This window comes from Acromyrmex echinatior, chromosome 13 (assembly GCF_024713525.1).
Source record: "Acromyrmex echinatior isolate Ae372 chromosome 13, ASM2471352v2, whole genome shotgun sequence".
NCBI lineage: Eukaryota > Metazoa > Arthropoda > Insecta > Hymenoptera > Formicidae > Acromyrmex > Acromyrmex echinatior.
Genome location: NC_141864.1, coordinates 7298952 through 7313310, shown reverse-complemented (window position 1 = coordinate 7313310; position 14359 = coordinate 7298952). Strand labels below are relative to the sequence as shown.

The 14359-nt window shown below is 32.7% G+C and overlaps 3 protein-coding genes across 5 annotated transcripts in view; 2 read left to right on the top strand and 1 right to left on the bottom strand.

Annotated features, from left to right (window-relative positions):
• Dbx (homeobox protein Dbx) overlaps positions 1-2016 on the top strand; it is a 40396-nt gene extending 38380 nt beyond the window's left edge. Inside the window, exon 4 of the mRNA XM_011060532.2 lies at positions 886-2016. Within this exon, the coding sequence (XP_011058834.2) occupies positions 886-1128 (243 nt within the window). The 3' untranslated portion in view covers positions 1129-2016. The remainder of the gene's footprint in view (positions 1-885) is intronic.
• A 101-nt stretch (positions 2017-2117) lies between these two features.
• eIF3g1 (eukaryotic translation initiation factor 3 subunit g1) lies at positions 2118-6157 on the bottom strand. Of its 2 annotated transcripts, XM_011060529.2 has the most exons (4): positions 5951-6156; positions 5351-5425; positions 4388-4840; positions 2118-3936 (listed from the first exon to the last, which is right to left on the bottom strand). In XM_011060529.2, the coding sequence occupies exons 2-4, from the start codon at positions 5370-5372 to the stop codon at positions 3524-3526; spliced, it is 888 nt and encodes a 295-aa protein (XP_011058831.1). In that variant the 5' UTR covers positions 5373-5425; positions 5951-6156; the 3' UTR covers positions 2118-3523. The 2 variants fall into 2 exon arrangements, with proteins under 2 accessions (XP_011058831.1, XP_011058832.1); XM_011060530.2 differs by lacking the exon at positions 5351-5425 and having other exon boundaries at positions 5951-6157.
• Positions 6158-6695: 538 nt separating this feature from the next.
• scaf6 (SR-related CTD associated factor 6) lies at positions 6696-12557 on the top strand. Of its 2 annotated transcripts, XM_011060528.2 has the most exons (8): positions 6696-6942; positions 7517-7687; positions 8302-8965; positions 9047-9118; positions 9425-9821; positions 9915-10309; positions 10435-10800; positions 11448-12557. In XM_011060528.2, exons 1-8 carry the CDS (start codon positions 6924-6926, stop codon positions 11740-11742), a joined length of 2379 nt encoding a protein of 792 aa, XP_011058830.1. In that variant the 5' UTR covers positions 6696-6923; the 3' UTR covers positions 11743-12557. The 2 variants fall into 2 exon arrangements, with proteins under 2 accessions (XP_011058830.1, XP_087268419.1); XM_087412293.1 differs by having other exon boundaries at positions 6696-7687; positions 8364-8965.
• The last annotated feature ends 1802 nt before the right edge of the window (positions 12558-14359 follow it).

Below are 14359 nucleotides of genomic sequence, written 5' to 3'. Positions count from 1 at the left end.
TGTTTCATAGATTTATCTATAAGTGTCTAATTTGTAGATCTGTTCTTTTTATTATAATTAAAGTTCCACGTTGGAAAGAAAAAGAGAAAAGATGGACCGTGCAAGAAGTTCAGCTAAAAAGAACAGGTCTCGTATCTTTCTGGTTGAATCTACTCGAATTCTAATTAATGCAATAAGACTTCTTTCAGTGAAAATATATGTTTCGACTCTAATTTGGATTTAAATCGTAGTAGAACTTGGAAGTCAAACAACAAAAGAGCTTCATATTTAATAATAACTTTGTCATAATAATAACTTTGTCATTATTAAAACAGTTATTTTTGATAAAAAACGAATATCAAGCACTGAGATGTGAAACGTTTGAAGTGTGTGAGAAGTTGTAACTTAATTTCAACATGAAGATATAACTTCTTGTGCTGATGACTTAAAACTAGGTCAAAACGTATACTTTGATATATCTTAGACAATAAAACGTTATATACGCAAATATCTTTGCTCAGTCATTTTATATCACTCAATTAATCAGTTGGTCTAACATATGAATTAAAGAATTTTTATTAATTGAAAGAATTCAAAAATTGTTTGTCGGTTACAGTATTCATTTGCAAATACGTTTTTGAGTTCTATAAACTGCGTCGATTTATTGAAACGATTTATTTGAAACGTAATAAACTAAAATTGAAAATAACATAACACAAATTATATTGATCGTCAATTTTAATAATGATATTAATCAGATCCCAATTTCCACTTATAATTGTTAAAGTTGAGTTGTTAAATCCGGTTCGTGTCGAAATTCTAAATAGAATTCTATTTTTTATGCTACAAAAAATATGAAGAATTTTGCGATTTTCATTGCAAGCTGATAATGGGTTGCATTTGCAGGTGAAGATCTGGTTTCAAAATCGGCGCATGAAGTGGCGAAACAGCAAGGAGCGGGAGCTGCTGGCGACCGGTGGCTCGCGCGAGCAGACGTTACCGAACAAGAACAACCCCAATCCGGATCTGAGCGACGCCGACGGGGATCGGCCGAGAATGGATCTGAGCGACGTGAGCCCGCTCACGAGTCCGCAAAGGCCAGAGGAGCAAACGGAAAACGAAGAGGACGAGGAGATCAATGTCACGTGATAAAACTCACCGCTGAACCCAGCATCCCCCGTTCGCCCTCCGACGACAAGTGATGACAATTTTTTTAATCCGTGAACCAAAGGCTACCGGCCGGACCAAAAAAAATTTAAGCGAAACGTAGATTTGACAGAGACTTTGAAGGATCGCGGAAATTAATTCAAAGTTTCAAACTGAAATCTGTTTTCATACGTCATTACGGATGCAATTATAATATCAGTTTTTACCTTCAATATGAAGATTACCTTCTTCTCGAGGTACCTTAGATTGTGCAACAATCTACTTATGACGAGAAGCGTACGAAATAAATATTGTGCAAGTCATAAAGAAACAGCTGTTAATTGTGGTCATTTTGCATTTTTCAGCTGGCTGATCTTTATTGGCGACTATGTATTCGCGGATAATTGGGCTATAACAGGGTGTCCTAGATTCATTGTGCGAAGAGAAGAATGTTTTAAACACGAGTGGCACGTGATGTTTCGTATCACTCACTATTTTCAATCGATCTTTAATTGTTTAGCGATCATCGGTTTGTCCTCAATATTTTTTTCTCGAGTTACACACGACTTGTGGCTTTGTTATATTTGATAATAGCAACACGTGTCGTCGCAAACTGATTCCGAGCAAAACGAAAATACGAATGACGAATACAGAATAAAAATGAATAAGAATGATGTATTATATTGTAATTAGCGCGATGAATGTACTTTCGAGGAGTCTTCTATAAGGTATTGTGTAAGGTTGTATTAGACGTAATGTTACAATTCTGGAAATATGTACCTAAGTCTACTTATAATGCGGTCGCGCGGTCAGATCCAAATGTAATTACATTCATTGTGATTCAATATAATCTATGTAATATATTGAAATAAAACTGTCTATGCTAAGCGATCTATACTTGTAATGTCAATACGTGATGAACGAAGTTCCAAGTCTAATCATCTGTTTTTTTTTTATTAATAATCAAGGCCGTAAAAGTTAAGGAAATCAAATTCGTCGTATAAAAACTTATAATATATTTTTCAATTGATAAGACTTTCAGAATACAAAGTATACTTTATTTATTGATATAATTATTTCTCACACAAGTAAACAGAGTAGCTCTGAATTAATGGACGAAGTACATCGCAATATTAACAGCGAAGATCTTGTATTTGAATAAAATTATGATGAAGATATTATTATTGATAAAGAATAAGCTCCCCTGTTTACTATCTCTACATTTTTTTGCTACAGGATGTAACTAAAATAAGATAGCAAACTTCGAGACAAGTTTCCCACACCAAATATGAAAAAAAGTATATATGAACGTTATGTCCGCAAATCTACTGTTATTGAGATATAGCTCAAAATGTTTAAGTATTATGGCCACCATAATCTCCCGATCTAAATCCTCTAGATTTTTATCTGTGGGACACTTAAAATCCTTAGTTTATGTGAAATTCCAATCGCTAATGAAGATACAATAGGTTATGCATGAAGATAGCCAACGCATCTTTGATCGTCTTCTATTGATATAGGGATTCAATCGACGCTGAAATTTGAGATTATATGTGTGGCCTCTGCTTCTCAAGAAGATTTTTATTGAATTTATTAGATCCTTATTATCGCATGGTACCTTTTAAATGAGTCGGAAATCTATACAAGGGCTAGAGAAAAGAAAGAGAAAGATGCTTGTGACATCATTCGTAATTGCCCCTTGAAAAAGTGTGAGTCTATGATCTGATGTATTCAAGCGTGTATTGAATTAAATGGGAGACATTTCGAACGTTTGTCATAATTAAAAATTGAAATTAAATAATATTAAATAATAAATATAATATTACTGTTTTATTTTCCCCTATTATTATTAATAAACAATTCGAGCTGTATCTCAGTAACAATGAGTTTACGGATATATGTTCATATGAATTTTTTTCACGTTTTGATGTGAGGAAGTCGGCTCTAAAGTTTGTTACCTTATTATAGTTACACCCAGTATTTACTACATATGGTAAATATATATATATGTATACATTTACATATTTACATACTTACGGGCATAAATTTTAAAATATAAAATAAAAAATAGGATTCGCGGTCTGTATTCACATATTGTACATTTAACATTAAATGAAAATTTTCATTTTTGTTGTCAGAAATTATTAAATATGATATTATAATATAATGTTATATCGTAATAATATAAATAAAAATGTATAATATTATTCCGATTGAAAATTTGATTTTCACATTTAGAATTGAATAAGAAATCACGAATACAGGCCACTTGTCTTTCTATTTCTGATATAAGAATGTACATAGATATACGCACAAATAGTTCATTTGTTATAAGGATTCCTTCCAGTTGAACTAATTTCACTTTTCTGTCCGTAACTGTCGCATATTTCGCATCACTTTAATTATTTTGAGCTTGCGGCTTCGACCATTCGACGCTCAAGATTAGATGATCGTAACCGTAACCATCCAGAGTTGCGATTGCTCTTGCTGCATCAGCCCTATGCTTGAAATGTACATATGCGAAACCCTTGCAGAGATTGGAAAGTTTCTCTTTGGCGAGAAACTGCTTGACTACGGAACCGAATGGCTTCACAAGCTCATCTAGATCCGCATCTGTAGTGCTCTGCGAGAGATTAGAAATACGTATGGCGGTTGTATCGTCGCGTCTCTGCATCTGCATCGAGTCTCCACGTTTGCTGCCACCATCACGCATACCAGGCGGCACGTACTTGCCACCTTGCGGCTTAAGTTCAGCCATTGTACCAGGTACTCCAGTAGTAACGAGAGGTTTCTTGTCGTCTGGTACTTTTCCTGAAAGGCAGAATTTTACAGTTATATAATTATTAGTTATAATTTTACAAAAATAACGTATATCTTATATCATTTATTCTACAATTAAAACATAAATAAAATTATATTTTTATTTTTATTTATGTTTATATAATTGAATGCGGCAATCATGGCATAGAGTGGTTGTTTTCTATGCCAAAGATCTGAGTTCAAATCCATCAAGAACACTCATGTATCCGATTTTATTTGAGTATCACTTCTCGGAAAGCAATGAGCCATTAAGAATATCTTTGTCATGACAACCTCTTCTAATAAGCTATTAGGAACCGGGGTTAAAAACTGACCTCGATATATGAATATCTATGCAGAAGAGATCACCACATCTCTGACGAGGGACAATAAGACTTAAGAGATATAACTGAATTTTAGCTCGTATTTATCGTATCAATTGATTTCTGACAATATAACTTACCACCAGCAAGAACAGTGTCTTTGTATGGACACTTGGACGTCCAGTGATCGCCGTTACAATTACGGCACTTGACGACTCCTTTGTCGCCCATACTTTTCAATTTATCCAAGGAGTCTTCCTCCACTTTGTTCTCTTCCTCTTTGCTGGATATGAATTGCATAAAGACATCCTCACCACCGACAGTGGTAGCTGGATTTGGTCCCGGCCTATCGTCAGCAGAATCGCCGAACTTCGTCCAATTCTTACGCGCCGCAATCGTTTTCGAAACTATGCGTCGCTCTATTTTGTAAGCACGTACAACCTTGATTTTCTTGTTATCTTGATTGTACTTGTACTCGGTGAGAATTTTAAAACCATTCTCGTAGACTTCCGTAGGCGGAGGTAACGCTCCTCCCTCTTCTTCAACTTCATCAGCCCAGCTAGATTTGACCTCATTTTGTGCAACTGGCATCTCTGCAAGTTATACAATATTATGGAACATTTAGATACGTACGAATACTAGTTTAAAGTAAATAAAAGTATTATGCAATATGTGTAAACATCAAATTTCAGAATATTAAGGCAATTATTTGTTATCCATAAACATACTGTATTTAAATATATTTGATTCCATTTATTTATCTGTAGAGATCTTATAAAGTTTGAAATCCTTACTTCAGATATTTATTATTCTTATCAGAATAAAATTCTGTTTAGAATTTTACATAATATTAAAAAAAAAACATTTAAAAAATCAGAATATACATAAAATATACAAAACATAAACATATATATTAAGCATATATAAATTATAAGTAGAATTGTATCCTAAAATCTGACAGTGAATTATAAAGTCAAATAAATATCAAAAATAAATGTTCAAGCACTTATCTTAAAATTGCAATATCTCAATAAAAAAATGTACAAGCTATAATTGATGTTTTTCACATTAATTGCATTGATATAAACCTAAATATACTTAACCAGTTAAAGATTTGTCAGTCATCTTATTTTTATAATAAATGAAACACTATTAGAGCCAGAAAATGTACACAAACGCTGAAACAAATTAGATACAAAATTATACGATACTCCATCTCTTTTTAGCATGTTAAAAGTATCAATAATACATTTAACAGATGTTTCTTTATAAATTTAAACCTACCATGAATTATAATAATAACTAATATAAGTCGATTAAAAACTCGATAATAATCTAATAATTTAATCCAATAATTTAGAGAATTAATAAAAGTATTTTCCTTATTAAATGTAATTGTTTAATATTCATATAACGATAAAATAAAATTGCAATAGACCAGGACTGCTTATAAAAAAAGTGACATAGAATTAGAACCTAACCTAACCTATTACACTTCCTTTGACGATTAAAGATTATTTCTATAAATTGTGCATTTACTTTATTGCCATTTTCGCTGGGCGAGCCAATGAAAGGAGTCGAAATAAAAGAAGCTATTATTATTATGCTATTATTGGCACAGTTAAATCAATGTGTAAACTCAGTGTTTGAAAAATACAAAAATCAAGAAAACATCGCGTAAAAAATTCGTCATTGAACGTTACCGTAAAAATTCGACAGCTGATAGTAAACAGATGATCCAAATCGGAGTACAGATTACGATGAAACCGTACGAAATAAAATAAATTGCGGAACAAAGACTAAACATCCACGTGGAAATCAAAATGGAGGAATTCACGATACCGCGAATGCCGATTGCCGCGATGTCTTCGAACATTTCTTGGAACCATAAAACACAAAACAGAATGAAGAGACGGGCACATTTTGATATGCGTCCAATAGCTAATAGGAACATTTGTATTCCTATTATTTTTCCTAGAGAAAAAGCATGTCGAAAAAAATATACACGAGATAGACAGTCGGATTTATTTAGTTTGTATAAAAAAATTTAAGAAATTTTTTAGAAAGTTATAAAATTATTCAAATATTCTAAAACAATCTGAAATTCACATAAAAATTCTGAAAAATTATGTAAAAAATTTTGAACAAATTTTCACCAGAGATAAGCAATTAACAATTAAAAAATAAATGAAATAAACAAAACTTTTATATGAAGAATTTCAAAGTGTAATTGAAAAGAAAATTGATTATAATAATAAATAAATAAAATTATAATTATATATACAAATATATATACTACATATTATTATTATTGTTATTATAAATTTTATTTTTAATTATTCATTCGAATAAATTAAAATAAATATTATTACAAAATGTGACTAGCCAACTTTTTTACCGACCAAGTTTATCAGAGTGCGAGAATCGTGATTCATAACGCCCAATGGGAATTGGCAACACTGCCGGTCGCTGCGAGCGGCGAGGTTTGGCGAAGTTGTAGGGTTGTAATGGCGACGTCTAACGCGTTGTCCGGGCCGCCGTGAGTGAATAATGCACCACGAAACGGTGCTCCGTTTTTTATGTACGGAGCGACAATCGAGCGAGTGGACGGTACGTGCACATAACGTTTTGACGGCGTAATTTTGACAGAATCGCCGACGAGCGTCCCCCGTCACGATGGATCAGGCACCCGCAGGTGAGCACGCCGATCCGGCCGCACAGGCGCGCTCTCTCGCACGCGTTTCTTCCCCTCGCACCTTCTGCTTACTCCAATGTGATATTAATTAATTAACCCTCGCATTCCCTCGCATTAACTGCAATGCTGTGTCTTTCGCTTGCACCTTGCTGTTTCGTTTGGCCTATGTCGAGCGGCTTTGTCTGGATTCATTAGATTACTTGTAAAAATATTGTAAATACATATACATGTATTTTTAAATGTGGAAAATACAAATGCTAATTTTTCATAAGTAACTAATATACATTTTACTATCAATTTTACAGATATACATATGTGGATTTTGTTAAACTTTATTATGATAATTATTGTTTTATTAAAAAATATTTTTTTAATTTTATTTTCATAATCATTATGGTGTTGTATATATAATTGTTTATTTATATTCCATCATTTTCCGTTCAGTTTTAATTTTAAGCATCTTCTTATAAAGATGCTTAAAATTTACTTGAATAGTTAATAAATTATAGATCATAGATTCCAATTTATAATTAATTTAGATCTGATTCTTGTTATTTTCGCTTATAACATTCAGACACAGAATTACGGAACATCATAGACAAACTGGCACAGTTTGTCGCTCGCAATGGGCCAGAATTCGAACAGATGACAAAGAACAAGCAGAAGGACAACCCAAAGTTCGGTTTCCTGTTTGGCGGGGAGCACTTCAACTACTATCAGTACAAAGTGACTACAGAGCAAGCCAGTAAGTGGGACATAGCCCATTAACAGCTACTGTGATTAAGAAGCATAAAAAAGGCCATACTTTATTCAACCAGCAAAGGAATGACTTTGAAAAGCGAGTCTGATTCTTCATCATTGCGAACATACAAAAAAAAAATGTATTATTCATCGAATAGGAACAATCTTCCTGTCAAGATTTTGGGATTGTTATTTGTTAAGCAGAACATTTTTACACTAAAGACATCCTTGCGTTTCTTGGCAATGGCGATTTTGAGAAGATGTAGTTTTAAGATTCTTGCTGGAGTTTGTCTAACATGACATACATTGTCAATGTATTGCTTCAATCTATGTTGGAAATATTACCCACCGTCCAAAATAGCGTGTCCTGTAATATATTTTAGTACTGTAAAAATGCCAAAAAAAAAAGAGAAAAGAAAAGAAAAAAGAATATAGTGCTCCCGAGTTTTTCGATACTATACTTCTCTCATGTAAATGCCCAAGAATTTTCTTATATGCATCGATACAAGACTAACTACTTCGCAGAAAAAAAAACAGAACTATTTGTATACAAATTTTTCAAATATCGCTTGACAAGGACTCAGCATCTCACAATAATCCACCGTCATTCGTTTACAGTTTTAAAGCAAAAAGGAATAAATCCAATGCAAAATGCAGACCCACGTTTAAACGTTTCGCAGCAGCAGCAGCAAACAGCCGCAAACGCCGTCTCGCAACCACTGAATAACGTCAATCTTGCATCTGGTCTGAGTACTCAAAACAATGGAATAAATCCGGTAGTCGGGATCGGACCTCAGGTCGGAAGTCAGGGCGGTCCCGTTTTGCCTGGACAGATCGGAGGGCCGGGAAATGCAGGACCGCCGATTGGACCGGTTTCCAACGCCATGGGAGGTGTGAATCCGCCGATCACCGGAGTCGCGCAAGCAGTTAACATCGCGGGCCCGCCCGCGTGGCTGCAGAATGAGTTGGCGAATCTACAATCGCAGCAGACGACGTTGCAGGAACAAGTGAGACAATCAGAACAGAACCTGGCTGCGCAGCATGCTGCGTTAATGGCACAACAGCAAGGAAGGGTAGAAGATGCTGTGAGGCAGGCACAGGAACAGGCTTTGCAAAACAATGCGCAAAACACAAACACAGACTTAGCTGCATTTGATACCGTGCTACAACCGATCATTGATAGCTGCACGAAGGATAGTATAAGCGCAGGAAAGGCCTGGATACTTCAGAATTCACTCACACCGCAGAGTAATCAAGTTGTTGCAGACCATTTGCTGAAAAGGTATGTCCTAATATATGTTTTATGTTTATGTATAAAAAGAGTATATTCATTTTTATGTTTATATAAATATTCTTTTTACAGAGTAATTCAAGGGACAACCTTCAGTCATAAGTTACACATTATTTATTTGGTGAATGATGTATTGCATCACTGGTTAGTATAAATGTATCATATAATATATGACACTTATGTGATATGTGTTATATATGATACAAATTAATTGCAATTTATTTATAATTATCAAAATGGATTATTTTTATTTTTTCTTAGATATTCATAATTAATTCTTAAAATAATTTCAATATAGTTTCTACAATTATCACAAAGCCCTTTTAATTTTTTTAATACATCCATACTTATTTATATTTATAATTTTATAATATATTAAACAATATGTCATAAACTAAAAGACATGCCACTAACTATGCACAAGATATATAACTGGATACTTCCCCTCAGTGCAAGAAAAAAGTCTGTGGATCTTCGCAAAGCAATGGAAAGTGTTGTTGTTCCCATGTTCTGTAACACTTCACTAGCAGCATCTGAAGAACAGCTTAATAAGCTAAATAAACTATTGAGTTTATGGGAATCAAAAAATAATTACTTTGACGAAGGCATCATAGATAAGTTAAAACAACCGAGCGCATCCTGGTCAGAGTACCAAGCTAATTTGGTAGCGCAACATGCGACCGCAATTACTCCTATTACAGCATCGACGAAACAAACATTCGATAATTATCAAGCACAGCATCAAGCATTTGTCACTCACGCATTGAGACAGATCCAAAATCTCGAACAACAAAAAATAACGATAGATCAACAATTGAAAGCTCCACCGCCACCACCACCTCAAATGGTAGTATTATTTTTTTCCTTTAAATTGAATATTTTTTTTAATATCTATAAAAAATGTTATTAAATTATTATTAAAAATTTTATTTTTCTACAGAGTCAGCAAAATATGTCAATACCTAGTCATTCTGGTCCGAACACGATGGGTACAGATGTAAATTTCAGTCAACCACCTCCAGGATGGGGTGTTCCTTCAAACGAACCGCCACCGTTTAGCAATGTCCCTTTGCCAGATTTTTCAAAGCCACCACCAGGTTTTGGACCGCCACCTGTTATTCATGAACCATCGGTGGAGGATTTGATGCCTAGTATGCCTTATTTTGAGCTTCCAGCGGGTTTAATGGTACCCCTAATAAAGTTAGAAGATGGTGAATATAAACCATTGGATCCAGATGCGATAAGACTTCCACCACCAGCTCCACCGAGTGATCGTTTAGTTGCAGCTGTAGAAGCATTTTATGCACCACCAAATCATGATTCACCTAGAGATAGGTAAATATGTGTATACATAACAAAAAAGGATCTATTTGAAATAAAAATTGAAAGATACATATAAAAATATACAAGTTACTATATTTTTGTACATATTTGTTAACATCATTTTTTTATATTTACAGTGATGGATGGGAGAAATTAGGATTATATGAATATTATAAAGCAAAAAATGCCGCTCGCAAGCGTAAAGAAGAGGATATAGCTGCTGGTATTAGGCAGAGATCCAAATCTCCATCGCCAATTTTACGACCGAGATCTAAAAGTCCTAGTCCGCCAAAGAAACGCTATCGGAGCAAGTCACGCAGCAGATCGCGTTCGCGATCGCGAGGCAGAAGTAGATCGAGATCGCCCGCAACTAATCACAGACGCAATAGTCGTAACAGCAATCACATTAATAGAAGTCGGAGGAGAAGAAATAGTAATAAAGATCGCAGTCCTGATAGGAGAATGGACAGGCAGGACAGAAGTCCAACTCCTCCCAGTTTTCTGTAAGTGCTAACTTCTCTAATAAGAAGTACAGAATGAAATATATTTTTAGTACAGAAATTAGTATTTAATTTCTTTTATTAAATTTTAATCTCTTATAAAATCAAAGCATATATATAAGATTAAATCGAACTTGAAACTTGCTATAAATCAATTGCTCTCACAGAGAGCTACGCTCGTCTCGTTAATTTCTGTAATATTAGCTCCATTTTGTTTTCTTCTTTTGAACAACAATGAATTAATGTTTTTGTGAGCGTTTTCTTTGTGTGTGTGTGTGTGTATATATATATATATATATATATATATATATATATATATATATATTAGGTGTTGGAATTAATTCGTAGCGTTTTTAATGAAAGAATGTTATTTATTTCACATGAGCATTAAAAAATACATTAATGAAAGTACTTCCCATTACTTGTAAAACGCTACGAATTAATTCCAACACCTAATATATATATATATATATATATATATATATCTTTGGATACAACCAATGCTACAAATGTTTTGAAGCATTCTTTGATTTGTCATTCACAAAATTCTTCCTTTTGAAGCATTTGTAATGACCGCATTTTTTGTTTTTTATCTATTCTCTGATAATAATTATATTATTATAGAAAATTTCGTTTTGTATTACTTTTAGTGGCTCTACTTATAGTAAAGTTCCACAAGAGATTAGTTTAGACGAAAGCAATAAAGGGCATCAATTACTCAAAAAAATGGGCTGGAGTGGTGCTGGTCTTGGTGCGAACGAACAGGGCATTGAGGCGCCCATTTCAGGGGGCGAGATTCGTGATAAGAACGACCAATACAAAGGAGTCGGTATCAATTTAAATGATCCATACGAGACCTTCCGAAAAAATAAAGGTCAAGCGTTCATCACCAGAATGAAAGCTAGGGCGGAGGAACGAGCCGAAGAGAGAGGGGACCGCGATTGAACATTAACAAAATAAAAATTGCGAATATTTACGATATTTTGTGAATGAGACAAGTATCTGGCACGAGATATTAAGAACATTCTCGTTCTGCATTAGAAATCCATTCACAAAAAGAACTATGCTACCGCCTATGAGGGCCGATTTCAAAGATCAACGTAATTTTTCTCAAACAGTTATCTTTCATTAATTCTGAATCCCCATTACACATGTCATCAATTTTAAACTATCACAAATGAACGCTAATTGTTTTACATTGAAATCACACTGATTATTTTCATCAGGAGCTATCTTACAATTAATCACATTCTTACAATTAAGCGACGAAATTAATGAATTGTGTGGGGTTTATATAAATTGTACATTTTTAGATAAAATTATGAACACGATTATAGGATTTGTTTCAAATATTTGTATAATCTTTAATGATGAAACAAATATTGAAACTTGTGTTATATGACAAAAGAGATCAACCAGATCTATAATTGCATAATCTTATATTGGTAGTATTTAAAACAATTTAAGTGCACAATTAACATCTGTCGGCAGAAAAATCTTCGGTCCTATTTAATATATTAATTATATATATATATTCCACACATAATGATTAAATTTTGTTCCATCTTTATCCATTATCGGATGATAGGATAATCGCAATTCACAATATGTACAGTACAATTTGTTTTGTGCCGTAAAATAGCGTGGGCATAAAAAAACATGTGAGAAATAAGAATACTTGTATTTAGTGAGTTAACAAATTATATTGGATACACACTGAATGATAGCTCAAGAATAAAAACTGTACATTTATTACGGAAGCGAATGTGAACCATTGCTATCGTTACTCTCCTTCCTTTGTTTCCTCTTCCTAGTACTAAATATATGAAGAGAGAAGAGAGAGCATGTAAAAACGTGGGTTAAGCCCAAAATTAAAATTTTTTTATCACCATGTTATTATTCATCGCTAATATCATGGTTTCGTGAACCTTGCCGTCCATTTTATCAGAAGGAGTGCACTGATACTAAGATACTCCTCTGGAGAACGTCCTTGAAATTCCTTGAAAAGGAAAGAAGTAATATTTTCTTACAATTAGCTTGTTAGGAGAACAGTCTTCCAGGTCTTCTATATATTTTACCTATGTTATAGCCTTTATTTATATTTAAACTATCTAGACGTTTATATTTCTAGAACTTTGAGGATTTAAAAATACAAAAACATTTAGATAATTTAATCAGAGCCATAGGCTATAACATAAATAAGATATGAAAAATTGCTCTTCTGAAGAAACTAAAATATCCTTTCCTTTCTTGCTTTTCCCTCTCAACGTCTGTATATATAAAAGGAGCAACTCGGTATCAGTGCACTCCTCGCCCTGATGAAATGGCAAGATTTATGCACTGACTGAGTAATTCATCACGATGGCCATAATTCACAAATCTTCTGGCATTTTTGAAATAAATATTCGTGGGAGCTTCCAAAGTATTATCATTATTTACTTTAATACTAAACCAAGTACGAATACATTTTATATAAAGCAATTTTATATTTAAAATCACATTGTCTTATTCTTAAACCAACTTTACATAATTTATAATTCACTTTAGATTTCACGATGGAGTTCTCTATAATTTTATCGCTCTATTTTTTTATTCCGTGGATTTTGATTTGCGAATGTATTTTAATACATACTTTAATTCTCTTTATATGTTTAAACGTTGCATTATATAGTACATGAAATTATAAGTAGAATTCTATCTCGAATTTTGACCTAAATTATAGATTATTGAAAAAGTAAAATTTAACTTATTTCTTCTTTTACATTCTCACAATTTTATTCGTTCTTTTTATCTCTTTTTCATACGGTTAATTCGATCCGATGTTAAAATAGTGCAAAACTAGCATTTCGCTCAACTATAAAATTTTAGTGCGATGATTTTAAATTTTATATATATATGTGTGAGAATCATCTATTATGAAGAATAAGACTAAGGTGACATGAGAAAGACTAATTGTAACAGAAGACGAGGTTTCATTCGCGTCTTCACAGTGTTAACTATTTTTTTAGAAGTAATCATGTTTTACAATTTAATTAATTTTCGTTATTCTTTTAAGCAAAAATACTAAATAATATTAGTTGAAATATCTGTTTATACACAAGATCTTTTTACAATTTTTATTATTTATTTTAAAACGTGGACGTTGTCATACAATGTTGCGAATAAAAATTAATATAAAAAATTACAAAACAAAAATTTAATATAAAAATATTAAAAATATAAATGAATATCCAATATTTCCAATTATGATTTTTACTAATATTTTTCACTGTTTTCACGTTAATTTTGATTTATCATACAGCAATATCCGAATTTTATAATAAATAATTAAAAATATAGAAAATTTTATTATTTATATATAATAAATATTGTGTAGCAGTTAATATTTTTGTTTAAAAATAACAAAAATTCATAAAATTGTAAAATATATATACAATTTAATTGTGTCGACTCAAAATCTTATTAGCCACGGATGAGAAAATGTAACAACCTGTTTTAACGCTGTTTAAACTGCACGCTTCAATGCTTTATTAGGCGACTTTGATCAAATTACGATTAACTT